A 26687-nucleotide genomic window follows, 5' to 3' on the forward strand; every position below is an offset into this window, starting at 1 on the left:
CTTAAGGATATAACTGGTATAAGAAAGGTCCTGGTAGGTACCTCCTATATAATAATATAATAATAATACGCTTTTACTCCCCTTAAATTTGTATACCTATAACAATAGAAATATAAAAAAAACCCATACAAAGTATAACTTGATTTTTTAAGTAGTATTAAGCCTTTTATCTAGGATACTATTTTAAATTTTTAATGTATTTGAGTGAAAGTGAAAGTATTCGAATACATTCTAAAGTATTTGAATACTTATTTTTTAAAGTATTTGAATACTTTTCAATGTATCTGTATCTAGTATCCAGCTTGTGCTGGACGTAAAAGTATTTAGTATTCAATTACCTTTGATTTGTGTAAAGTATTTACTATTTAGTATTCAAATACTTTTTGAAAGTATTCTGCCCAGCTCTGCTTTGATGTATGATAATATCTAAAACTTAAAACTTGGTGCTTCACTATAGAACCGTACCCATAATTAAGTCTAAGAAAAAGTGCAATAGCACAATGTTAAAAAACTTACCCTTGCAAATTGTATAAAAAGGCTCGTGAAGTTAGTGTTGAAAATGCAAATTTTGCTCCGAATTGTATTACAACAGAAATAGAAAACTGGATGTTATGGTTTAACACTCTTGCCTATGAATATGCAAAAAAAGAATGCAATGAATTACCCAGAATCATGGGAAATTAAAAACGACGGGGCGAAACTGGTTCACAGCATATATGAACCGAAATAAAAATTGATCCTTAAGGACGCCGGAAGCTATCAGCATTGCAAACGTTACTAGCTTTAACGAGACTAGCGTTACAGATTTCCATAATAAGCTGAAGTTACTACCAAAAAAACATAAATTCACGGCTGCTGACATATTTAATTTAAACGGGACGCCGCCTGCGTCCGTGGTAATATGTCTAAATCAGACATGGTCCTTTGGTTTACATCTTCTTAGAAACTACTCTGCCGTGTGAGATCCCTCTTAATGTTCTTTTTCGATTTTTCTAGTTGCCCACATAGGGATTTAGTCTAGGTAGCCAAATTTACCCATTTAGCCGGTATGGTCCGCAGGACACTCTGTATATTGTATGGTAACAGTTTTTAGGTTTCCGAGACTCATTATGCAAGTTTTTTAGATAGTAGAAATGCTTCGTTTTCAAGTAGAACGCATTCATTTTTAGCCTAGTAAGTATTGAAAATTATAACTGCAGAGCTCGCTAAGAGACTAACCCTCAAATTCGGCCGTACCTACGAGGCATCTTAATATTCATTAAATCCTAGCAACGATTGGAGATATAAAAAAATCGTTGCCACCCATTTCAGTAAGCATGTAGCCAACGAAAGAAGAACTCTTAGGGTTGATATAATTAAACTAAACAGGAAACTTCGGGAAGCGAAATTAATTAAATTTGTGCCTACCCGAAAGTCAATAAAAAAAAGTTAACAATATCCAACACGAAATTTCTGCATTAGTATGGACAGAATCTATAAGGAGAGGCAATTAAATTGATAACGTAAGGGGAATGTACAAATCCAGCCTCAAGATTTTATCATTAAATTAACTATTCTCCCCAACATAATCCACTTAATATGTGACTTCACAACTGTAAATTCTAATCTTTTAACACCTCGAGGGAGTGTATTGAAAAATTTATCGGGATTCGAAGATAAATTGTATTTCGTGTTAATGAAAAGGAATGTTGCATCTTGCATTATGTTGATTAAAAATCCCGAGCATTTCACATCCGACGTATTTAGATTTTCGGTTGCTGATAGACAGATTAATAATGAAAAGCTTTCTGATAAATAACATTTTTGGGATGTTTTCGGTAATCCCAAAAGCGATTGCCGTATAACATATTTTGCCATAAATGTATATTAAATTCCTTTTGAATTCCCCCATCATTCTGCCTTCCTTTATGTCCTATTTCATACCAGATCTCACAATGGACTTGGCAAATATGTATAACAGTGGAACAAAGTATAGTTTATATATAATTGGAATAGTTTACGACTTCAAAGGAAAGTTTCTGTACAAAGCAATTAAATTTTGCAAAGTGGTATAACATCATCTGGAATACGGTTGAAATGAACCGCATAACGGGGATAATCTTTCCCTTTAAAGCATTCTTATTCGAACTCAAATATAGCGTACGAAACATTCGTGCTGTTTGAAGTCACGACGTTACTAAGTTAAACATTTTCTGACAACGCTGGAGTAGTAAATAGATTAATGTTGCACGCGATGTTGAAATGCAGAAGATATCCTCTTGAAATGAATAATTGGATTACGTTTCCTATGTTCATTTTTAATACGTAAACTTCTTTACGCGTAAACGAGTTTAATGCGATTAAAAATTTGAAGGAAGCATCTTATGCAAATGCTCTTGCTTAATTAACATCATCACATTAAAACTCTTAGCGAAATTACTTCATTTAGCTTTTTCTTACAAATACATACTCCGTACGACCTGACCCCGTTTAAACAATTTATGGCCGTCTTTATCGTTATGAGGAATGGGAGTATAGGGTGGCAATTATTCATCTTATATGGATTTTTAGGAATATTCGTCCGTGGAGTATTCGCCTCCTATGAAATTGACTCATCGTCCTCTCCAAGAAACTTGTCTTCTGAGGAAATTATCCTATCTACTCTTTAAAATGAGTATTTAGTTTCTTTTCCCAACATTGGAGTACAATAGCCTCTGGCCAATTTCAGACCTTCGCAGGATGTGAATTACTTTCGACATTGGCTACTTGCGAGATTTGCTATTTTTACTGTGATTGGCAAATGGGCATCCTACTTCAGGAACTTACTCCGACATTGACGCTTTACCTGCAAGAAAACTTTAGCTTTTAACGACAACATTACTGTTCTCTTTGATGTCGATTGTCCAATCAAGAATGGTATTTTGAAAGTAATGGTTACCATGGGGAATCGTTTATGATGATAAGGTTCTGCATGCATTCTTGCAAACAAAATTTAAAAGCATGAGGATGGTGGCTGAATTATCATCCGCAGCTAGAAATTCACCTCTTATCCTGCAGGGAGCGGGACTTTAAAATCAGAGATTTTGTTGGTCTTCACAATAAACAAAGAAACCGCATATAAACCTTCTGTAATGCCTACACCACTTTTTATTGTTTTTTTTAGGAATACACTGCTCTGGGCGCCAAACTGTGACTGCTTCAGATTAATTAAAAAACATGAAATGATAAAGTTGGCAAGAACTTTTTCCGATACGCAGATCGAATTCCGAGCTTGAAGAATAATGTGGCACCAACCTGTGACAAAGGTGTCAGCCAGATTAAAGTACTCAGCAGCCGGAGTAAGGTCCCATAATAAATCTTGCCACGTAAGTTAATAATCAATGTCTATAGGAACAAATTTTTATATAAAAACGAAATTTTGAGCCGGCCCGGTTGACTTTATGTACCTACCAAAAACGTGACCACCCAGGCAGTAGATATAAAGTCTAATTCTCATAGAAATACGTTATACCTAAGCTGGGAGAAGTTACATATTGCTATGTAGACAACGTCCGTATGTATTAGAAATTTCTAATTGATATCTGTTAACAAGTTAAAAATATTGTATTATTAATTCAAAACGTTTAATGGAAAATTGTGATGTCTTTGGAAGAGTCATTGTTTTTACTCTTTGCAACTCCTGACAAAGGATAAGTAGATTTACTGGTTTTCATAATTTCGCTGTTTTAGTTCTATTTACGTTTAGGAGGCACTGAGGATAGCCGAAAGCGCTCTGTATTTTAATAAAAACATTTTCACGAAACTTTACTCGTTATCATGGTCGAATGTTTGACACACCTAAAAGTCTCCATTTTTAAGTGATGCCTTTCCTTAAATTTCTATGGGAAAGTAAAAAGGTGTACATATGTATGTGCGGATTTACATATAGGCACACTAGGCACATGCCTAAGGGGCGGCAGCTTTATAGGGCGGCATTTTTTGCACTATATTTATTTTAGGTAACATTTTAAGTTTTAAAATAAGTCCCCTAACAAGTTACAAATGACAAAAATCTTTAATTAAAATTATGAAATACATTGGAATGGGTAGATAGTTTAACCAAACGATAACTGTAAGAACGATAATCGACAATGCAAGTTTTGACGTGTGTGAAAACTTACTCTTAGGTATACTGTATTTCTTTTCATATTAGTTTTAAAAATGTCAAGTTATAATTTGATTTTTATTAGCATCTTAAAATTTATTGCATTTAAAGATTATTTGGGGGCGCATATATTTCGGTGTGCCTAGGAGCGCAAAAATTTAAATCCGCCACTGTGTATGTATCTGTATTTTATTGAACGAGTATGAAGATGTTCTACTAAGTATGATCTTAATACAAATTGTGTCTCCTATTAGCCATGTTCAGCCAAAAGATCTTAAGTGTGAACGATACGATTACGTGAATAAACACAATAATAAAATTACTGTGTGGGATTACGTCAAAGACGAAATTCTTAGGAGAGATTCCAGTTGTACGTGTTAGTCCAATTGAAAACTACTTTATTCTAATTTGACATATAAGTTACGCCGAAGGGTTTACATCATTGGTCATGTCAATTGCAGTAAGAATCTAGTGTGTTGTTTTCAGAGGAATTTTTTTCGGTGCGCCATTGGTAGAGTTTAAAATAAGAATTTAATTTTCTGATTTGTTGGGATACTTTTTTGTCTCTTGTACTTTTTTCGTATTTGCGATTGTTATCGAAAGAAAATCAATTTCATCAATATAGTTAGTAAAAGTAAAATTTTTAAAATGGTCCAGTAGGTCCTGACTTTATTTGGATAATCTCTTATTTTATTAGTTTGGACAGTTCGCATTTGTATCTTGTTTATAAATTAAAGTTGAAATTATAGTGTACGGTGAACCGTTTACGAGCCTATGTTTATATGAACTTTTAGTAATAAAACAAGCCACAGAATCAGCCCCTTCCGTATTTACATCATATTTACGAACTCAAAATATGATTTTTGTATTCAATCGCTTGGTACAGGGCGGTTCAAATTCGTGGCTCACCATAACTGTGAAAAATACGGTGTATTTTCTAAAAGATCCATCTCTATCGATCCTGCTTTGGCACCCTTACTGATTTCCCTGCGCACCCTCCTCTTGTTTCAGCGTTCCCTCTTTTTTTCTGAGCCCTTTTCCTTGATTATTCCCTGTATAGCCCCAGTAATAATTTGAATATTCCCATTTCACTTTAGCCCCTTGAAACCACCTTTTCCATGGGAGCTGCTGTCTTGGCTTTCATGTGTGACGGTGCTCTGGGAGTGTCGATATTGGTGACAATTACCATGTTCTTTTTGATGGTGTCTCCAATTCCAATTCTCTTCATTCTTGTTTTCCCGTTGATACCAAGGCCGGATTCGTATTTTCTTTTAATTTAAATGGCCATGGACGTGCATCTTTCTCGCTTTTCATTGGTCCCATCTTTTATAAACCTTTCATCTGCTTTTTTTGCTGCTCATGTGTTAATAGGTCTTCTCCGTGTTCTTTATTAACCCCCCGCTACAGTGCATTTGGAGTGTCTGTTGGCTGGTGTTTTGCTGTAGTAATAACAAATGCTATTTTGTGTATCTTTTGGTATTTCATCATCATTGAGGGAAGTATCTTTTTCTGGATCCTTAATTGCTAACTACATGGCCTAGGTATGTTAACTTTGTCTTACAAAATAAAAACTTGTAGTTGTAACTCGTTGTTCCACACAGAACCTGTATATGCTCCAGACTGTTTATTTACCAGCACGATGGGCGAACTCCGGAGGGCTTTCTGAAGGTTCAATGATACCATCGTTAAGGTTTTAGCCGGATTTGGTGAGTAATTGAATTAGTTTTACTTGGTGATGATTCGAATTTTCCCATTTCTTTTTCCAAAAATTCCATTCTTCCAGTTGATTTTGTGTTGGTCCCCTTATTCTTCCCAGACCAGGATGTCATTCTCAATGCAATTGTTGTCTGCTGCCGATATGTAGCGTTGCGTTATTGTCGCGTAGGAAATCAAGTCCTAATATTATTGAATTTGTGAGTTTTGGCAAATAACCTGTTTCTACGTTTATGCCTTGTTCTTCTACTTGTATCTGAAACTGAAACATTCTCTCCGATTTTACAAATGATCCACCCACCGATTTTTTTCTTACATAAAATGTTCCTTACCTCTTTACCTATATAACTACTAACGGCTCCTGTATCTAATAAAGCGAAAAATATTTTGTTATCAATTGTTACTTTTAGAAAAACGCGATCATCGTTGCCTCATGTAAATTTCTGGACTGCTCTTACTTTGGTGACGGCTTTTACTGTTTGTAACCAATCCTCCTAATATGGTGGCCTAAGTTTCCCTTTGTTAGGGAGGGTGGTAGCCTTTATACCTAAGTTCTGCCACGTTGAACCTAGTAGCGACAATAGTTATCCTATTTTTGACGCGGGCATTGAAATTTTGGTGTCCTTTTTCATCGCACCGCCAGCGTGAGCATGATTTTTCTCTTGCTGAATTGTTTCCACAAACCGTACCCTAGGTGGAGGTGATGCCGATCTTTGTAAAGTTATCCTCTGGTCTGGCAAAGCTTCGAATTGTCCGGTTATCTGTATATTAGTTCTGTAAGTATTTAAAAATCTTGCCTGCGTACATAATATTTGTATTCGACCCTCAGGTTTTCGTATATTAGTTCCAATTGGTCCATCTTACCACGTCGTTGTATCAAGGCTGGTTGCATAATCGGAAGCATATTCTTTGTTACGTTGTAATCGATTCCCAATCTCTTCCTCCAGCTTATACTGATATCGTGGCGGCAGAAATTGTAATTTAAAACTCTGTATGAAATCGTTCCAATCGATTCAGAAAGTTTTATTATTTCTGTACCGCAATGCTTTTTCCTTTTACCTGGCATTTGATAATAAGCTTGTAATTCTTCGAATCTTTCTAGAAATGATAAAGGATCGCTACGACCACCAAATTTCCCCACATTTCTTTTGACAGATTACTCACGGCATTTCGGGTACATCATGAGGTTTAAATGGTTCACGCACATTAGATTTAGAATACTTAGTTCTGACACGTTAGGCAGTTAAGCACAAGATTTTCTGTCACGCATAAGTCCTGGATAGTAAATCGCCTCTCAAGCTTTGGTTTTACAAGAAACTACATCTTGATGTGATTGATGGATAATATCCAGAAATTCACTTTTTAATGATTCCGGTCTAATCAGTCTTCCTTGGTAAAACAAAACGTTTTCGTGGAGAAAAATACTGCACCGTATTGATAGGACAATAAGGTTTTACGTCTGGTACTAATACCCACATCACTTACCTATTTGATGTCCCAAAAAGTAGATTTTTTTACATAAAATTTAGATTTTATCAAAGTTTAACGTTAGTCCACTTTGTTTAATTTTTTCCAAAATTGTGCTATTGTTATCGTATACCAAAATGTCATTGAAATACGTAATTTGACCTGGTATATTACCCAAAAGTTCATGCATGTAGCGTTGGAAAATTTTTGGGGCACAAGTATGACCGTAGGGTAGTCTTAAGTAACGACAACGTCCGAATGGAGTCGTAAATGTACACAATAAAGAACTTTCATGGTCCAAAGGTAACTGCAAAAACGCGGATGAGGCGTGAAATAACGAAACGAAAAAAAAATTTAACTATGTTTTTTATTCTTTGGGTGGGGCGTGAATTTTATGTACCAATAATATTGTTATGTTTATGACGAAATGGAACTCAGCTTTAGTAGCGTAAAAATTCACACGAATAGGTTATCTGTTCACATTAAATCTCGTTAGTTTCAAATATTTTTAATTATAATCAGTCAGTGACCAAACCATAAACATTTCCAATGTACGTTATTGTTAATTTAGTTAGCAAGAACATTATCCGAGTTCGAGAGATTTACATCTTTTCACACTGATTTGAAGATAAACTGTTCCAAATGAAAGTATGTGCGATGCCCTTCGTTAAGCAAACATTTTTAAAACAGACATTTCAACAACGAAACTGTAATCATCAGCAAAGCACTAATTATGGCAGTCTGCCGTTGAAACGCGTACGATGTGATAAATAAATAGTATATAAATCAATAATAAACTCTAGTGATATTTATTGTAGTTGAGCCTTCTCAACGAACAAACGAATACCAATATAGCAAAACCTACAATTTAAAACGACTGAAATTAAGAAAGGTTCTATAAGTCGGAGAGCGAAGCAGTACATTTATCAGATATATCAAAAAAGAAACAAGAAAGAAAAATAAAGTTATCGATTATGGGGAAAAGCAGTAACCTTCCCTACAGGTCTGCAAGATTAACGTCAAAAATTAGACAATGCGTAAAATATTTTTTCTACAATCGATATCCAAAGTAGGCATTTGCGCTCGTATTTGACAACGCAAACGTCATCTTTTTCGAGGAATGTCACTTTGTCGCTTATAAGCGACAAAATAGAAAAAACGCTCGCTCTCCCAATTATTAACTATAAATCAAATATGCATTGCTCAGAGTATCCAATGACAACGAGTAAATGACATCTTTCATTTGGGCATAAGATTAAAATGATTTGTGTGAAAAATTTAAATTTCTGGAAATATGTGAACTGCTCGATTGTAGAAAAAATCTTGTGTGTAATTCGAGCGCAAATTGATTGTCGATTTCAAGAGATTGCCGCGCTCCTTCGTCGCGCGTCAACTTTCTCTTTCAATCGACAATATATCATTTTGCGCTCTTAAAACAGTCAGGAGCATACAGGTTCTGTGTGTGGAACAACGAGTTACAACTGCAAGTAGAAAAATATTTATCTTGTAAGACAAAGTTAACATACCTAGGCCATGTAGTTAGCAATTAAGGATCCAGAAAAAGTTACTTCCATCAATGATGACGAAACACCAAAAGATACACAAAATAGCATTTGTTATTACTACAGCAAAACACCAGCCAACAGATACTCCAAATGCACTGTATCGGGGAGTTGATAAAGAACACGGAGAAGATCTATTAACACATGAGCAGCAAGAAAAGCAGATGAAAGGTTTATAAAAGATGGGACCAATGAAAAGCAAGAAAGGTGCACGTCCATGGCCATTTAAATTAAAAGAAAATACGAATCCGGCCTTGGTATCAACGGGAAAACAAGAATGAAGAGAATTGGAATTGGAGACACCATCAAAAAGAACATGGTAATTGTCACCAATATCGACACTCCCAGAGCACCATCACACATGAAAGCCAAGGCAGCAGCTCCCATGGAAAAGGTGGTTTCAAGGGGCTAAAGTGAAATGGGAATATTCAAATTATTACTGGGGCTATACAGGGAATAATCAAGGAAAAGGGCTCAGAAAAAAAGAGGGAACGCTGAAACAAGAGGAGGGTGCGCAGGGAAATCAGTAAGGGTGCCAAGAGCAGGATCGATAGAGAGAATGCACCGTATTTTTCACAGTTATGGTGAGCCACGAATTTGAACCGCCCTGTACCAAGCGATTGAATACAAAAATCATATTTTGAGTTCGTAAATATGATGTAAATACGGAAGGGGCTGATTCTGTGGCTTGTTTTATTACTAAAAGTTCATATAAACATAGGCTCGTAAACGGTTCACCGTACACTATAATTTAAAACTTTAATTTATAAATAAGATACAAATGCGACCTGTCCAAACTAATAAAATAAGAGATTATCCAAATAAAGTCAGGACCTACTGGACCATTTTAAAAATGTTACTTTTACTAACTATATTGATGAAATAAATTTCTGGAAATATGTGAACTGCTCGATTGTAGAAAAAATCTTGTGTGTAATTCGAGCGCAAATTGATTGTCGATTTCAAGAGAATTCGAACTGCTCCAGTCCATATTGTATATGCATGTAAAATGTTCAACGAAAACTCTAAGAGAACAATCGTTTCGATGAGCACCAATTTGGCTACGAAAGGGAATCGCATTACAGCAACTACGTTTTAACTATCCAATCGTACAATCCTCCCGAACTTAATCTGTGCAGTTCATACAGGGCTTGCGCTATCCACATTAAGATTCTAGGTTTCCGCATCAATAATTAATTAGTTATCTCGTTTTCATAAAGAGTTGTTTGGGAAGTTAAAGTCAATTTTAATGTTTCGAGATTAAATTTTCATCGCGAAGAATATTATAGTACGAGCTTACCTTTAGGCGGATTGATGGCTACAGCGGAGCGATACAGGGCCTCCTCGTTCACCCAATCGCCATTCCGTGCAAGTGTCTTGGCGGCAAAGCAAACGCACAGCACCACTAGACCGACAACGAAACAGCACCGATATTTCCGAGTGTCCCAAATTTTAGCGCACCCCATACCTAGCAATAAGCACAGACCCGCACTTGGAAGGTAAAGCACGCGCTCGGCCACCACGAACCCCACATAAAATATTAAGTTTGTCGCTGGAAGAAAGGGTAAAGCTAAAAAGGCGAGTCCTAATAAAATCGCGATGCACCCGCTGCTCTCTAATTTTCTTCGTCTTCCGTTCTTTAAAATCGCGCGCGAGGGCATTCGTATGCACACGCACGTCGAGTACATACTCGTGCTATTATTGTTATTACTCGTTCTGCAGGATGCCGAATGAAGTTCCGATAAACTCGAATGGCACACCGAACATGAACATACCCAATCGCTCGATAATAAAAACGTCGTCGTATTCTCGCGACGTCTTCTTGATTTAGCCGGCGAATATGTCTGTCTTGTAAACACCCTTTTAACACAGTACCTGACCAGTAAAACTAAAGTCATATAAAATACTACAGACACGCAATTGCGTGGATCACGAAGCGATGTGACGCGCGGTATCGCATCCATCCCCCAGTCGAAGCTCAGCGAACTCGGATACAGCAGCAGTCCAAAATTGAAGGCCGGCAAGTACAGGAAGGTAAGAAGGCGAGTTAGTAGATGGGGCGCGCGTGCCGTCGGATTGTCCGCCGTCGAAAACTGGGGTGTCGGAACTTGCAGTCGGAGTAGTAAAAGTATAAACGCCGTTGAACTTAACAATATTGCGCTGCGCCACTGCCTCTGAAACAATGAAAACAACCCCCTGTTATTGTTGCGAATTAATCGTTACCTGTTTTGCTATTTCGTTTGCGTCCCTCTTTAATTAAAGCCTGCGCTCGAAAACTAACACAGTGTGTGTACACGTGAATGCACCCCTACTCTTCAACCCCCAGCGCGTAATTGCAGATTTTTCCGCGCGCTAATTATAATTGTTACATGATGATGGATTGCATAACACAAACCGTATCGTTAGCATGTAAAATTTACACGGAAAAGCATTTTACCTGCGGCTAATTTATTATAATTCAGTGATCATAATTAATTTTGGTTGTACTGTACATGTGGTCATTATTGTAATTGGAATTCTGGCGCATGGTCAATATTGAAAACCCCAAACTTCTGTCAGTAGTCCGGGACTGACTAGTTCAACAGTGACCTATACCGTAGAATAACAAATAAGTATGCAAAAAAAACGCATGAAATGGCACATTTAATGTCAACGTTATTTTTATATTTGTGAGTTTGTCGGAGAAAAGGAGAGATTGTACTATATGGGCATTCTAGAAGCGGTAAGAGACACATTTTGTGTATAAAAACAGTCACAGGTAGCCCCCAGTGCAAAACTTATGTCTTTCTCTTCGCATGGGCAGGCGGATGGGCTACACAGAGATGAAAACATAGTAGTATAATTTGTGTACACCTCACAAGTGACCAGTTTTGCAGTGAGCGGCTACCATCATGCCATGATTGACGTGACTGTTTTTATACTGGGAGACCAATAGTGGGGGTAAGGAAACTCCATAATTCTAGGCGACTGCTTTTAGGGATTTTGGGAACCGCACAGATATGTCATTTCCGAGATTGGTCCGCTGAGCATTATTCTTCAACCATCATTCGGATGCATTGAGTCATTCGGATGCATTGAGTTGCTTACCGGTGAACGGTACATGTGAGTTGCTAACGCATAGGCGAAATTCACGAGTGCTGATTCCGTCGAAAATTCTAATTCTCAAGAAGGTTTTTGGAATTCTCCATGGTGTTCTAGCAAGGTCGTATGTACGGTGACCATCCCTGGACCAATGTATCTAGAACGCCGTGCGTAATTGCAAAGAGTGCCTTGGCCCACGATCAACATCGACCACGCTGGAGCATTCTATGTTTAACAATCTTTGATTATTGTTGACGTATTCAGTGAATGGCTGGAGGTGAAGAAGGTACCATCCACAGCATCGGAACACACCACTCAGTATTTACGGGATTTGCTCGCGAGATGCCGGAGGTATCCAGAATTCGTCATAAGCGAGTACCACCTATCGTCAGACGGACAGGCATAAAGGATGGTCCAAGAAACGAAAAAGACGTTAAAGAAGTTGGGTACCGGAAACAGGGAAGATTTTTATTTTGAGGCGGTGTGTTAAATATTAATTTGCTCATAACTACGCCTACCTAATAGTAATATGCAGTTGTGGAGAATCAATTTTTCTATTTCCATGAATAGTGGTGAACCACAACACGAATTTTAATTTGTTTGAAATAGACAGAGAACGTTTGTGATTATAAAATCGTTACGACGGAGTAATACATTGCAAACTTAAAACAACCCGCAAATTTGAAACAATAGGAAACTAAATTAATAAACAAATCAACGTCAATTGTTGTTGATAAAGTATATGTTACGGATATGTATTCTGCGACTGACTCTACCGGAACACCATTATCAAACAATAATACTGTTTTAGTGTGTTGTTTCACCAACTTTCGGTAAAATACTTGGGAGAGGGAATATATTTGTGTTAAATAAATAATACAGAAGAGGGCGATAATGAAATTGGCTTAGTTTATTTTGTACGAAAGCTTAAAATAACCCACGATATCTATCTCTAGTTGTGAAACCTTGAGCCGATTAATTGCGATTCCTACACAATTTACGTGCCGATTTTCATCTCACAACGTGTCTCATTTTCACACTCACTCAAAAGTGTTTCGGTTCCAGCCAGTCATCTTCAATTACGCGTTCTTATTCCTGGTCCAAGACGCCCCAAACTCTTTAGGTTGAATCAATGCCGACAATAAGGGTATGCTTGCCTTCCTGGGTTGCTAAAGAATGCGCATAAGTAGCGCAATATTCGGTTTAAAGTGATGGGAATGGCAAGCGGCACACTCTGTATTTAACATTATGAAGTGAAGTGAAAAAATCTTTATTATCTTTACTTTTACAGTAAAACTACACCTACCGAAGTATGTACACACAAGATCTAAGATAATAGAGAAACTAAAATTAAACCCGAGGCTACTAGCCTGTTTGGGTTTTACACATATACTTTTTCATGCTCACTATAGCAGGGTAAGGGGACGGACCGGTCAATATTTTCTCTTTAACTAGTGTATGTTATTTTAATTACAAAATTATAAGACGTCGCAATTGTTACTCGATAATGATGGGTTTAATTTATATTATAGTTGATTATAAGAAAATTATTACTCAATTATTGTGTAGAAAAAGTCGGTAGTATCCAAGTTAAGTAAGTATTTTTTTATGGTTCTTAAGAAAATAGTTTTTGTTTTTATTTCCTTGATATGTAGAGGTAAACAGTTGAAAAACTTTGGTGCTAAGTAAGTGTAAAATTTTCTGAAGTGATTAATGCTTGGTCGAGGGACGTTTACATTTGATTTGTATTTTTTTCCGGATATCAGCACGTTCTTTGGTACTTCTGTTATAAAATATTTTTAACACTTTGTATATATTATAAGCTTCCTACTGGCAAAATTTTAAGTTTTTTAAACAGGGGAGTTGTATGCTCTCTTCTTCCCATATTACAGATTATCCTGATGTAACACTTTTGAAACGTAATTAAGGGTTTAATTGTCGTAGAGTAAGTTCCTCCCCACACTGATAGCCCATACTCTAATTTTGAGTTGGCAAACGCATAGTATACTGTTTTAAGGAAAGAAGGAGAACATAAATCCTAATAAATAACATATTCTCATATACTGGAGTAATTTGTTTTTTACTTGTGCTATATGTGGTTTCCAGCTGAGTTTCGAATCCACCACAATCCCCAAGTATTTCATTTGGTCTACCATCTCTATTTCTAGACATCTACAGTTCGTAGTGCAATTTACTTCATGATATTTTAACGGTGACTCCAAACTAAAGTGTCTTCTTAAATAAAAGTCATATACTTGGTTTTGGGAACCAGAGTCTTAGGAGAAGCAGGTCGTGTTCCATACTGAGTTTAAGATTCTCAGTGGTACCTGATCTGTAAACAAGTGCTGTATCGTCCGCGAAAGCAGACAATTGTCCTCTGAAACAGCCGTTGCATAGCTCATTCACGTAAATAAGGAACATCAGGGGTCCTGATAAAACTGAACCTTGTGGTATTCCGGTTTTTACATATTCTGTTTCACTGAACTTCCCACAAACTCTCGTTTGTTGTGATCGACCAATTAAGAACGTACGGAACCATTTATAAGCAACCCCTCTGATTCCAGCATTCCATAATCGATTTAGTAGAAGTGTATAATCAAAATCAACTGTGTCAAAGGCCTTCACTATATCTATAAATAATCCTGAACAATACTAGCCTTTGTATAGTCCATTATATACTTCTTCAGTGAAATTTAGGGGTGCATCTTCAGTGTTCGAGTTTTTTCTAAATCCAAATTGCTGTTTGCTAAAATCGAATCTATTTAGAAATTTCAGTAAACGATTTTTCATTGCCTTTTCAAATAGTTTTGAAAATACTGATAGGAGCGTGATAGGCCTATAGTTATCTGTATTTTCTTTGTCTCCTTTTTTATAAAGAGGGATAACAATTCCTCTTTTCCAGTCCTCTGGAAATTCTCCAACAGTGAAACTAAAATTTATTAAGTAGACTATTACATCTAATATATGATCACTTATGTTCTTTATTAGCTGCGGTGAAATGTCATCAAATCCTGGAGATTTACGGGTTGATAACGAATTTATCAATGCCCGTATTTCTTCTTTCGTTGCAGGGTATAAAAAAATTGAGTGTAGGATACATTTTTCTTTGAAATTGATTCCATAAACATGACCATAATTGGAGATTCTTATGTCAATTTGGTCTTTGGATACTGTGTCTCTAAGGGCCGGTTGCACAAAGGCAGTTTAAACCTTGTTTAGATTAACGCAATGGATTAAGACATATGATTGGTTGAAATTTGACGTTTTATCAAATTTCAACCAATCTTAGACCATAATCCACTGGTTAATTCCAAGGGAGGTTTAAACTGCCTTTGTACAACCGGCCCTAAGACTATCGGCTACTGTGACAAAGAACCGATTAAAAACATCAGCTACCGCCTTTTGGCAAGTTATCCTAACATTTTGACTATCTTTAAGGATTATTTCCGTACCTTTCTTGCTATCCTCTCCTAAGATTTCTTTTACAGTAGCCCACTGTTTTCTCGGGTCGTTACTTTCTGTAAATGTATGCTTGTAATAGTGTTTTTTTGTCAGTTTTATATCTGTAAAAAGTTCATTTTTTATTTTTCTATAAGCTTGTTGTTGTTGCTCATTGTTCGGCTGTTGCTTACATTTTTTGTACAATCCATTTTTTTCTTTTACCTTTTTTAATATTGTCTTATTCATCCAGGGTTTTAATTTTGATGGCTGCCGTTTTTGATTAATTTTAGACTGCCGACAGTTGGCAATATTTTGTTTAAGTATTTGAAAAAAAATTTGATATGCTTGTGTAACAGTATGTGCTGTATAAATTGCGTCCCATTTTGTGTTTTTGAGTAATTTTTTTAGCTTACATAAATCTAATTTTAACTTACCATTATTTTCATTGCTCATTTTAATATTTTTATCTCGTTCACATTTTATACAAATGGCTGTCATACAATGATCAGTAATTTGGGAATCAATTACCATACTACTACATATGAAAAGTTTTCCGTTACACCTAACAAAAAGATGGTCAATTAACGTATTGGAACTCGAACTTATTCTAGTGGGAACGTGTATGAGAGACTCTAATCCAAAGTTTGACATGTTAATTAAATAGTTATCTACATTACTCGATTTTTTCAATAAGTCTATATTGATATCTCCACTCAACACAAGATTTTTGTTTTTAATTACTGTCAACATATTACATAGTTCATCCACAAAACATTCTTCATATAACGCTTGTAATCTATACATGCCTATCACATCTAAACAAATGCTTTCAGATATACTTATTTGCACATGTACTTTATCTGCTGTTTTCATTTCGGGGCTTACTAACACGATTTTCTAAATCGTCGGTTACATAGATAATAACACCACCTGCTCTATAATTATGATTACAGTTTGCATACATTGAAAATTTTGGGATGGTGTACATACTTAGTTCGTGGGATTTTACCCATATTTCGGTTAATATGATAACGTGAGGTAACGTAATTAAATTCTGTAATTTTAAAATAAGCTCATCAAAATGTTTTCTTATACTTCTAATATTTTGCTGTACGATAATTACATCATTCTCATATAAATTAAAAGTATTGCTTTCGAAGACTACCATTTTACATAAAACAAAAATTGTATACTAATTTTAAAAGGTTACTTGCCATTTAACATTGCTACTTGCTCCAGGTTTGTAAAAACGATGACCTTGTCGCCTTCATTTTTGCGTAAGAAGATTTTTCCGTTTTTCACCCAAACGAACTTATAGCCATTGTCACGCTTGATAGATCTTGCGGCAGCAAGCACTTTTCTTCGCACTGGGCTGAAGCTTTCATTTATGTAGACTACATCGGCCAATTTCGAATGTAATTATTCAAAGTGATTAGAACATCTGGTGGAATTTTGTTACAAATAGGCACATAAGCAAAGAGTTTCATCTAATTTTAATTGTAGGTGTACTTTTACCGTCAAAGTTGTTCAATAATTTAGTAAGTTTTAATTGTTTTTTTTTATAATTTAAGACGTAGAAGTTAGGAAACATTTGGGTAAAGAAATTATTGCGTCTATACGAGAATTATCTGACAGATGTTTAGTAAAGGACCGTTATTAAAGTAAAACTCAATTGATTTAGACAACCTATGGCACATGTTTGTAGACAGGGAAGTGCATTTCATCGGGCCTTACCGAAGAAGGAAAATGGGATTGAGATGGTCATGACCTAAAAACGTTTGCGCGCCGATGTGCGAGTTGGTTTCGGATCTCTTGACGTGGCTTACGGCAGTCAGCCCGTGTTTAGAAGTCTTGTTTTTCAGTAAAATTAAGAAGAAGTGATACAGTAATAGTTTTCCGATTGCTGCCCAAAGTTAGTATTCAAGGTTTGTATCGGAGCTGCCATTTCAATAATGTCAATCGTCATAGACCGAGGCTGGTGATTTAAAAAAAAAGAAGAAAGTTTGTGCACACATTTGTGCCTTTATATTAAAAATTTCAGAACAAAAATTTGGATTATTACAATAAAGTAGGTAGTGAGTACTTTTGAAACTTATATTTTTTGTATTTGTTTTAACTATATTTTCTTTCTAATCCTTTTTGATTATTATATGCCCTATCCTTTAAAATTCCTGCATGTTCTCATTGTAGTGGCAGCATTGAATTTATAACTATTCAATGGTGGCAGCTGCTATTAACTCATATTTTCTGCCAGCGCATCAAAATACGGAAAAGTGGTTCCACACCTTGTATTTTGTTTTATTAGTGTTATTTGACACATTTACCTTAATCTATATCTATATCTCTCGTCTCATTTTGAATTCGTCAATTGCTAAATCACGTCAGACAGGTACAATTTTTGAATGTGTATATCTGTTTAAAACCATTTTCTATTGCATAACACTTGCACAGTAAATGACTTGTGTTGTGACACCTTAAGGTAGTGTAGGTGTTATTTATAAACTTCGGGTTGTCAACTCCATAGAACTATGACATACTTATATACCATTAGGAAAAAGTAATTGGTGAGTCTGAATTATTGTGGAAACTTTGTAAGCAATCGCGTGTAAGAAACTTGTCAATAGCTTTCATCGATACGATGAAAGGAATCTCCAATTACAAGTAGCAAGTGAGTTACATACTGAACCCCCTCAAAGTCACGTCGCTAATAAACGCCGAATGAAATTAATTAGTGCAGTTTACTTAAGTTTCGATTACATAGTGTAATCATGGTTGACTGTACGTTAAGCTCATTGAGCGGATCCACAGTTTCCATAGTTAAAATGATTTACGCAAAACAAATTTAACTTAGATTCAAATTTTTCATAATTAACATTTTATCCGACTTTTCTCTCAGATGAATTTGAATTTTTTTTATTAAAGGAAAGCGGATTCGAATGTAATTATATATCTTTTATAGTACTCGAAACAAGCAAATTCCGAAAGAGCAGCTTTCAAAATCCTCCATTAAAAGCAAATTAATTGCGATATAGATTATTCATTCATTAATATGTAAAAGGGGATCGTGTAAATGCATTAGATGTTTGGTTTCCTTTTTGCGGATGTAAGCTTTATTATATAAAACATTGTAGGAGCGGAGAGCTGAGAAACAGTGTTTTATACTTTTTGATTGGCAATTTTCCTTCCATTGGGTTTGTAGGACGTGTGACGACTAGTAATACAGTGCAAGGTGGCATTTTCGTTTGAGCCGTTTTTAGTGATATTTGAATGAAACGAAAGGAAAATATTTGCTTTACTTATATTTTCGTACTCGTGCGTATACTCCGTACTTTCCTGCTGCAGTTTATGTAACCTACCCTGCTTTTCACTTATGCGTGTTGAAATCAAGTTTATATAGGACCGAATATTTCCTCACTTTGCTTACGCATATACAAAATATATTAATAGAGTATTTTTAATGAAAACTGTTACATTTTGGTTATTTCGGTTGATTTTTGGAAAAAAAACAATATTAGTCACAAGAAAATGTCAAAAGGAAAAATTATTTCGTGTCAAATAAAACATCACGCTTCCTATTACTTATTCTGAGGCTTAACAAAATGAAAACGATCCTTGAAAGCTGTTTGCTGATTTTAAGAGTGGTTTTTCTATTTTGACTAACCCTTTTGACGAGTGCAGTAACTTCCAATGCGTATATCTCGATCACGGAGTATTATTTCGGTCTAGACACCAAAAATAATGACGGGCCACCCTGTATGTAGATATATTTCAATTTTTGTAATTACAATAAATCCGGTGGATTATTTACGAATAAGTATAGAAATTTGTTAGATGCGTAATTTATTTATATATTTATTTAATTAATGAGGTGTTATGAAGAGTTGCGCGTTTCATATTGGAGAGGTAGGGACGCTTGCCGAGTCCAGTCGTTAAATTGGTGGAAATGGTAGTTCCTTAATTACTGGAGACAACGAGTAAACGAAACTACTGCAAATTTTAAGAAAAACTCACTATAAGAAAATTAATGTTATAATTTTACAATCTTGCGTTAAAAAAACGTTATTTTTTGTCAGTTTTATAAAAACTATTTATTGTAAAAAAATGATTAAAAATTTGTATCTACAAACAGTGGCATATTAATGTTGTCATATTAAAAAATGTTCATTCTTTAATAACGCCTCAGAAAAATAGTGCTTCCTCTTTAAAAAAATGGCCCTCTTAGTTCTGTAGACGCATGACACTGTAAATAATTTTTATGCATAAAGCTTTGCTAAATTACTAAATTTTTTAATGATTTTTGATCCAATAAATTGCTTTGGCATAACTAACAAAAGAATAAGGCATTGATCTCGAGAAAAGCAAAAAAAAGTCGCTTGGGATAGGGATCCAAAACATAGAGTACAATACCGGGAAGAACAGAGATGAGGAAACGGTACACATAACAGCAAGAAATAAATATAAGGAGACGATTGAGGAAGCAAGAACCAAAATCTGGAAAGAATTCTGCTACTGAAACTCTGATAGAGATCCATAATAGTTTGAGAGGCAAATTCAGAAAGCAAAATTTTAGTACAATCAGAAAAGAAGATGGAAATTTCACATTTGGAACTTTAGAAACTGCAAAATTTCTATTAGGGCACTTATTCCCACCGGTAAGATTAACAGAAGACACGAATCAAAACTAACAAAGCGGTCTTTGTCAGAAAAAAGGTAAATCAACAAAAACCTAGTTTTAAACTTGATGAAAGATTTATATATTTACGCTTATTCATTGATAACAGACTAAACCTGGAAAAACCATAATTATAACATTTGCAGCAGATAAGGGTAAGAAAATTATTAAACAAATTGGAGCGGCGATCAAATACAAAACATAAATGACTAAAAATCATTTATGAAGGCGCAATTTTACCGGCAATCACATACGGGGTGGAAACTTGGATATGTCGGGTTACGGAAAAGAAGAAAAAACTACTTGGCTGCCAGAGCCATAATAATTAAAATCTGAAGGCTATTATACAAAAAAGTATCTACCGAATCATCAGCTCGTATTTTTAATCTCGTATTTCTACTCACATTTTAATATTTTAATTTTTGCTCCTTAAACAGGTAGGATGTAAAAATGCTACATTGTAATGTCAACAATGTTAATCAATAAAATTGAGTAGTAGTAGTACTAGTACAGTAGAATATAGTTAATATGTATATCGCAAGAAGTGTGGGTAAGACAAACATTCTTTGAAAATAGCACTAAATTTTGCGCCCCTAAACACAAATTGGTAAGAAATTAAAGGGGCTAAATGGTTAGGTGAAGCAGCAAATTGGAAACAATTTCTAAAATGAAGAAAGGAAGAAGAAATAAATAGTAGGCCACTAAGATGAACAGCAACCCAAAAAAGATCAATAAGCTAGAACTCAATTTTAATTCTAACCTAACAAAATACAAACAAAAACTATTCAATGAAACCCTATTTGCATAATGCCGTTTCTGGGGCAGGGTTCCAAATTTTTGGACAAACAAATTGTGGCTTCAGATCTGTGCACCGTGTATAAGGTTGTTGAACTACTCCGTTGTATTTCTCAAATTCTAAAGGTGTCTCGATATTCATTAAATTAGAAGAAAAATGTACCTTTAGTGGAGAGTAGATAATTTAAAAGCGTTCGTGGTATATTTTAACACAATTGCGTGAAAGTGCATGTCAAAACAACGCGGATGAAGTAGGTATGTGTTCGAAAATTTTCTGTCGCAAATATGCAAATGGAAATTAATTTGAATTCATGTTTATGCAAATGCTAATTTGTATTATATGAACGCTTCACTCCCAATATATTTAACTTATTGCTCCCAGAAGGCTTTTAGCTCTCTTAGTTTAAGCGCTTGCAAAAACCTTCCCCTAATTTATTTGATATTCTCTCGTCCAATCATTGTCGATACGAGTTCATTAAATAATCGCTTTGATCTTAGAATTATTAGCCGATAGCGCCCTGCAAGCTGTAAAAGTTTTTTGATATTTCCGCCCTTTTATGGTAAGTAGGCAATAAAGCAATTTTCGTATGTGCGCCGTATTGAAAGCTTTCTGTAGTTGTGCGATTGGCTTTCCAGCAGATAAGCGTTGAGAATTTGGGGAGCTACGAATTTTGAGGGCGTTATCAGAACGCAATTATTTACTTAATGTAGTCGTCTCACGTTCGGCTGCATTAGCGGAATTACCAACGATGGTAAAGATGTTAAAATGGTAACGGTTAATATGTGTTATAAGAGCTTCGTAAGAAATGAAGAGCGTTTTAGTGCACGTTTGCTAAAGTCTTTTCGCTCCATTTACTATAATTCTAGAGAATTTAGAAAATTACTCAATGTGAAGCTGCTGGCAAACTGCTGAAAAGTAAATAAACTCAATAACGTTCTTATTGCAGGGTTGGTTAATGGTATGAGCGGAATTGAGGAAGACGCGATATACACTACTGGAATGTATTGCAATTTACCTTTATAGTTAACAGTACATAAAACAGCCTATTAACGCTAAATAAAGTTTGCATGAAGCACCACATTTTTTATTGAAATGTAGCTTTATGTAAGACTAGCGAGAAAAATAAGATGGGGTTTACTTTTTTCGGGACTATTGATTAGTTCCGCATGATCTGAAACTCATTTTTTATCACTCTTCATCCCGTTTAGCGATCGACAGCGCTTTCCTTCACTGTCTGAAAGTGAATCCTGAGATTTGCCCGATTTCTCAAATTAAGCACCTGCAGAAATATGCAGAGCTTTTATTATACCTAATAAAGTCAATTTTGTTAATAAAGAATGAATTGCAAAGAATTGGTTAACAACAGGGTCGTTCGATGGCGGGTGTACAGTTTCTGTGGCATGCTCCCTTATGCAGTGCAAACTCATTTTAAGGGTTATACAATTACCTGGGATTTATTGCTTCCGATAATTCGATAAGAGCACCTGTAATAGACGGATTTGTAAGTTGGGGTTGAAATTAACCATCGCCTTGATTCTATGTACTTTAATTCAACAGAGCTTTGTTTTTAAATTGCTCCAGGAAGTCTCAGGCTTCGGAGAGTCGTAGATAAATATGTAATCTTATTTTGGGAGGGTCTAGTTACAGAAAAAAGCTTATCAAAACGGAGGAAAGGGAGGAATTCTGTAAGGATTTAGAAGCGAACCGACGTTGGTTTCCAGAAAAGAATTTCGTTCCGATTTTATCGTAGAGGATACTATTCTTTGAGACAATAAAGCGTGAATTTTTCAAGTTTTCAAAAAAAATCTTAAAAATCAGTGAAACCTACCGTAAACAAAAGGGAGCTTCCTTAGGTTCATCTCACATGTGGGATGGCTTGAGTTACGTTGAGGGGTCTGGTGACACTAGTCAGGGAGGGGCCGAATTTAAAGATTACTTACGCGTGGGCCCTGTCCACCTTCCTATCGTAACCTAGAATCTAAAATCTAAATTTTTTTTCTTCGATTTGTCTAATTTTACTGGACTAAGTATTAGAGATTAATAAGAGAAATCTAAACATGTGGATTGATAAAGATATTTATTAGTGTCTAGAAAGAATTGGAAGCAGCTTTTTATTGTGTTGTTATGATTAGGCTTTCCATCAGATTTTCCAGACGCTTGCTAGAGCTTACTGTTACTTTCCAAGACATTTATAACCCTATACCGAACTTGAAATACATTTTTTGGACGATTCTAATAAGCACAAAAATTTTTTAGAAAATTAAATTACATTAAAGATTCTCAGATAAGGGAGATTTTCACACAGAAATTTCTTACGATCTTCAGAAGATTGTTAAAAAAATTACTTATTTTCTACTAAAGGTTCTTTACATTTTTAAACAAAATTATTTCTGTACCCTCTCCAACGGTGGAATAATTTTTCCCACACGTGCAGCTGGCTTGAAACGATACGGATAGTTAAACATCTCCTGGAGCAGTATTTTGTAGTAATACGAAGTGGAAGTCTCTGGGGGAAAATAGCACAAAACAACAACGAATAAATCAGAACACAATCTTGGACGATTTTGGTAAACCCGGAATTCTTTAGAAAATGTATTTATTTTCAATGTCAGTTTTTCAGTTTTTTTCAATCTGCATAGTACTTGGGATGCAAGCAAATGGTGGTTCCGTAAAATTAGCGCAACGTTACACAGTGGTCCTGTTTCAGATACCAATAAATTTTTATTCGATACCTAATAATATCCTTCGACCCAATTGGACTTTGAGATAGGTGAAATGACAAAATAAAATGGGCTGGGTCCTCTCGAAAAACACTAACCGACCTAAATATCACCATTAATCACGTAATATAGAAAGCACGAAATAATAAAACTGAAAAAGTATTAAGTATGAAACATAAACTAGAGCCCTTCTCGCTATTTCTTATATATTTTATAGGGCAAACATAAAGTACGCTTGACACTATATAAGCCTTCAATAAAACTTACTTATATCAAAATTTAACGTAATTACCCGGTTTTGTTGGTCATAAACCGAGTAATTTGATGGACAAAATCTCAAATAAGCGGCTTTGGAAGTATCAAGCTTGATTTATGTTGAACTTTATTTATGAAATTTATATGAACTTGATGTAAAAGCCAAAGATACTGTTTATAGTAGTCTGCTGGATACAGGGGTTGCTAAGATGAATAATTTTTAGTAAGGTGAACGTCGGAGATGATGGAAAAGGCGCATTTCTAATTACTTTGTCAGGTTAATTAGCTGTATATGGAAAATTATACGAAGAATGCTTAAAGTTGCTTGTTAGAGTTTGGTGGTTATTGCGTTAGTTTGTGGGGAACGTAGAAAGATGATTTGGCATTTTAGAACTTCTGCTCTTACTTCTATACAAGTAAAATAAGTATTAATCTCTGGTGCTCTTCGCAGATGTGGATTTTACCACTGGCGATAATCCTACAGGAACCATTACTTGTAACGTACAGGTACACGTAACATCCTCCTGAACATACAAGCCTCAGTTTCCCCAATTTTTCGAAATGTATGCGACAGTACACGTTAGGGTATTAGGTTTTCGATTTAACGGAAAATTTTTGTGACAACTCTTGCCCAAGGCAGTCGTTATTCAAACGCATTTCCATGTAATACGAGAACCCTCTTAACGTTACATGCATCATCATTATTCATACACTACTTTGTAGACCCGTACGTAATTTCGATTGGTTGTATCTGGTTCAGATTATTTCGAAACATTAAATATCCCTAGCTTCATTTTATTTGATAAACTATAACTTTCCTCTAGTCTAATTCAATTACAAGGGCGGTTAATTCGGTCTAGGACATTTCGGCACACGAAGACACTTTAGTGGTAATTACACCCACTCTCTTTTTTCTAAATTTATATTTATTTTTTAATGAAAGCGAAGGAGATCTATACTCATTTAGGAGGAGGGTATAAAAATGTGCATGAATGTCATTAAAACGACATTCCTTCAGTGATATGGATATTGGGCTATAAATATTAAATTACACATGTATTGGTATGTAAACCGGGGGGTGGGAGGGGGTGCCTTCTAGGTTGAAACAATAAGGGTATGCCTTTCTGGGTTGCTAAGGTTGTTAGAAATAGCCACATAATTGATACATTCTGTTTAATTTTAGATGTAGTACTTTTGCTGAGAAAATTTTTCAATAATTTAGTAGGTTTTAATTGTTTTTTTTTAATTTAAGACGTCGAAGTTAAGAGACATATGGGTAAATGAATTATTGCATCTATACGAGTATTATTTGACAGATGTTCAATAAGAAGACCTTATCAGAGTAAAATTTAAATTTTAAAATTTACCAAAAACGAATGTATTATTCGGGTCGGCTACTTAATTGGGCCCAAACATGTTATATTCGCCTCGCCGTTGTCAGTTGGAAGAACATGCATTTGCGTATCTAACAAAGACATCGTGGACGACTTTATGGAAAACCATAAAGGTTATATATTAAAGATTCTTTGAAGGCGCGGGCACAGTAATTGATTATGAAGAATTTTGCGTTTTTGACTAACATCAAGAGGAAATAATAATAATAATAAAGTTTATTGTGTTTCACGATTATTAATAATAATAATAAAGTTTATTGTGTTTAGGTAATCAACAAGAATTACATACACTCGTCATCAAACATATTTCTAAATTGTAACCTATAGCATCAAACTAAAATCGAAATTTATAAATTCATCCGTGGAGTAGAAGGCGTGAGCTAAAAGAACATTTTTAATACAGCGATTAAATTCTCGGTTGGATAGTGCTTTGACGGTATCAGGTAAACAATTGAAAAACTTTAGTGCCATATATTCAAAACCTTTTTGAGTTTTGTCTCAATAAAGGGAGACGAACAGTGCTTTTGTTTCGGGTGTCATAATCGTGATAAAAAGCTTGTTGCTGATAATTCAAAATGTTCTTTCTTGCAAATCGCAAACACGATTCAATAAATAAACAGGGTAACGTCAAAATGTTTAGATTAGTAAAAGCACACCTACAGTCCACTCTATAACCAAGCTTCGCAATGATCCTTATTGCGCGACGTTGTATTCTAAATAAGTGGCTACTTGCTGACGAATTACCCCACACATTAACTCCATAAGAACAAATTATGACATAAAGCATAATACGCATTTCTTTTTTACTTAGTTTTGATTGAATATAATCAATATGAAGAGTAAACTGCAACTTAGGGTCAATGTGTATTCCAACAAATTTTACTGATGTCGAATAAGATACATCATGGCGTTTTAAAGAGAATAACAATTGTTCAGTTTTCGTTGAATTTAAGTTTAACTTATTAGCAGTGCACCACCCTTTAGTTTTGTCACAGGGAGATTGAGCTTCAGATATTAACTGGGCTAGATTATCACCTTGAACCAACAGAGTAATGTCATCCGCATATAGAATGCAATTATTGTTTGGTGAAATATAACTAGGAAGGTCATTGACATAAAGAAGGAACAGGAGTGGGCCAAGAATACTACCTTGGGGGGACTCCTTTTGTAATTGCTAGTGTACTGGACTGTTCATTACCAATGCGGACATATTGAGATCGATCGGATAGATACGACCTGATTAAGGACAAACTCGGGACATCAAAATTATACACTTTTTCCAACTTATCAATAAAAATTTGATGGCAAACACAGTCAAAAGCCTGCGATAAATCCAAAAAAATTGCTGTCGAAAATTCTCCAGCCTCAAAACATTGCAAGGTCGTATTGACAAAAGACAAAAGAGCATCAGTTGTACTTCTACCAGACCTAAAACCAAATTGCTTTATGTAAAGTATATTATT

At 35.3% G+C, this 26687-nt stretch overlaps 1 protein-coding gene across 1 annotated transcript in view; it reads right to left on the reverse strand.

Annotated features, from left to right (window-relative positions):
- Positions 1-26687, reverse strand: part of LOC116168040 (protein O-mannosyl-transferase TMTC2) — a 184275-nt gene that overhangs the window by 107427 nt on the left and 50161 nt on the right. Inside the window, exon 3 of the mRNA XM_031483693.1 lies at positions 10166-11039. Coding sequence (XP_031339553.1) covers positions 10166-11039 — 874 coding nt within the window. The remainder of the gene's footprint in view (positions 1-10165; positions 11040-26687) is intronic.

The sequence above is a fragment of the Photinus pyralis genome, unplaced genomic scaffold (genome assembly GCF_008802855.1).
Source record: "Photinus pyralis isolate 1611_PpyrPB1 unplaced genomic scaffold, Ppyr1.3 Ppyr1.4_LG4, whole genome shotgun sequence".
Taxonomy (NCBI): Eukaryota; Metazoa; Arthropoda; class Insecta; order Coleoptera; family Lampyridae; genus Photinus; species Photinus pyralis.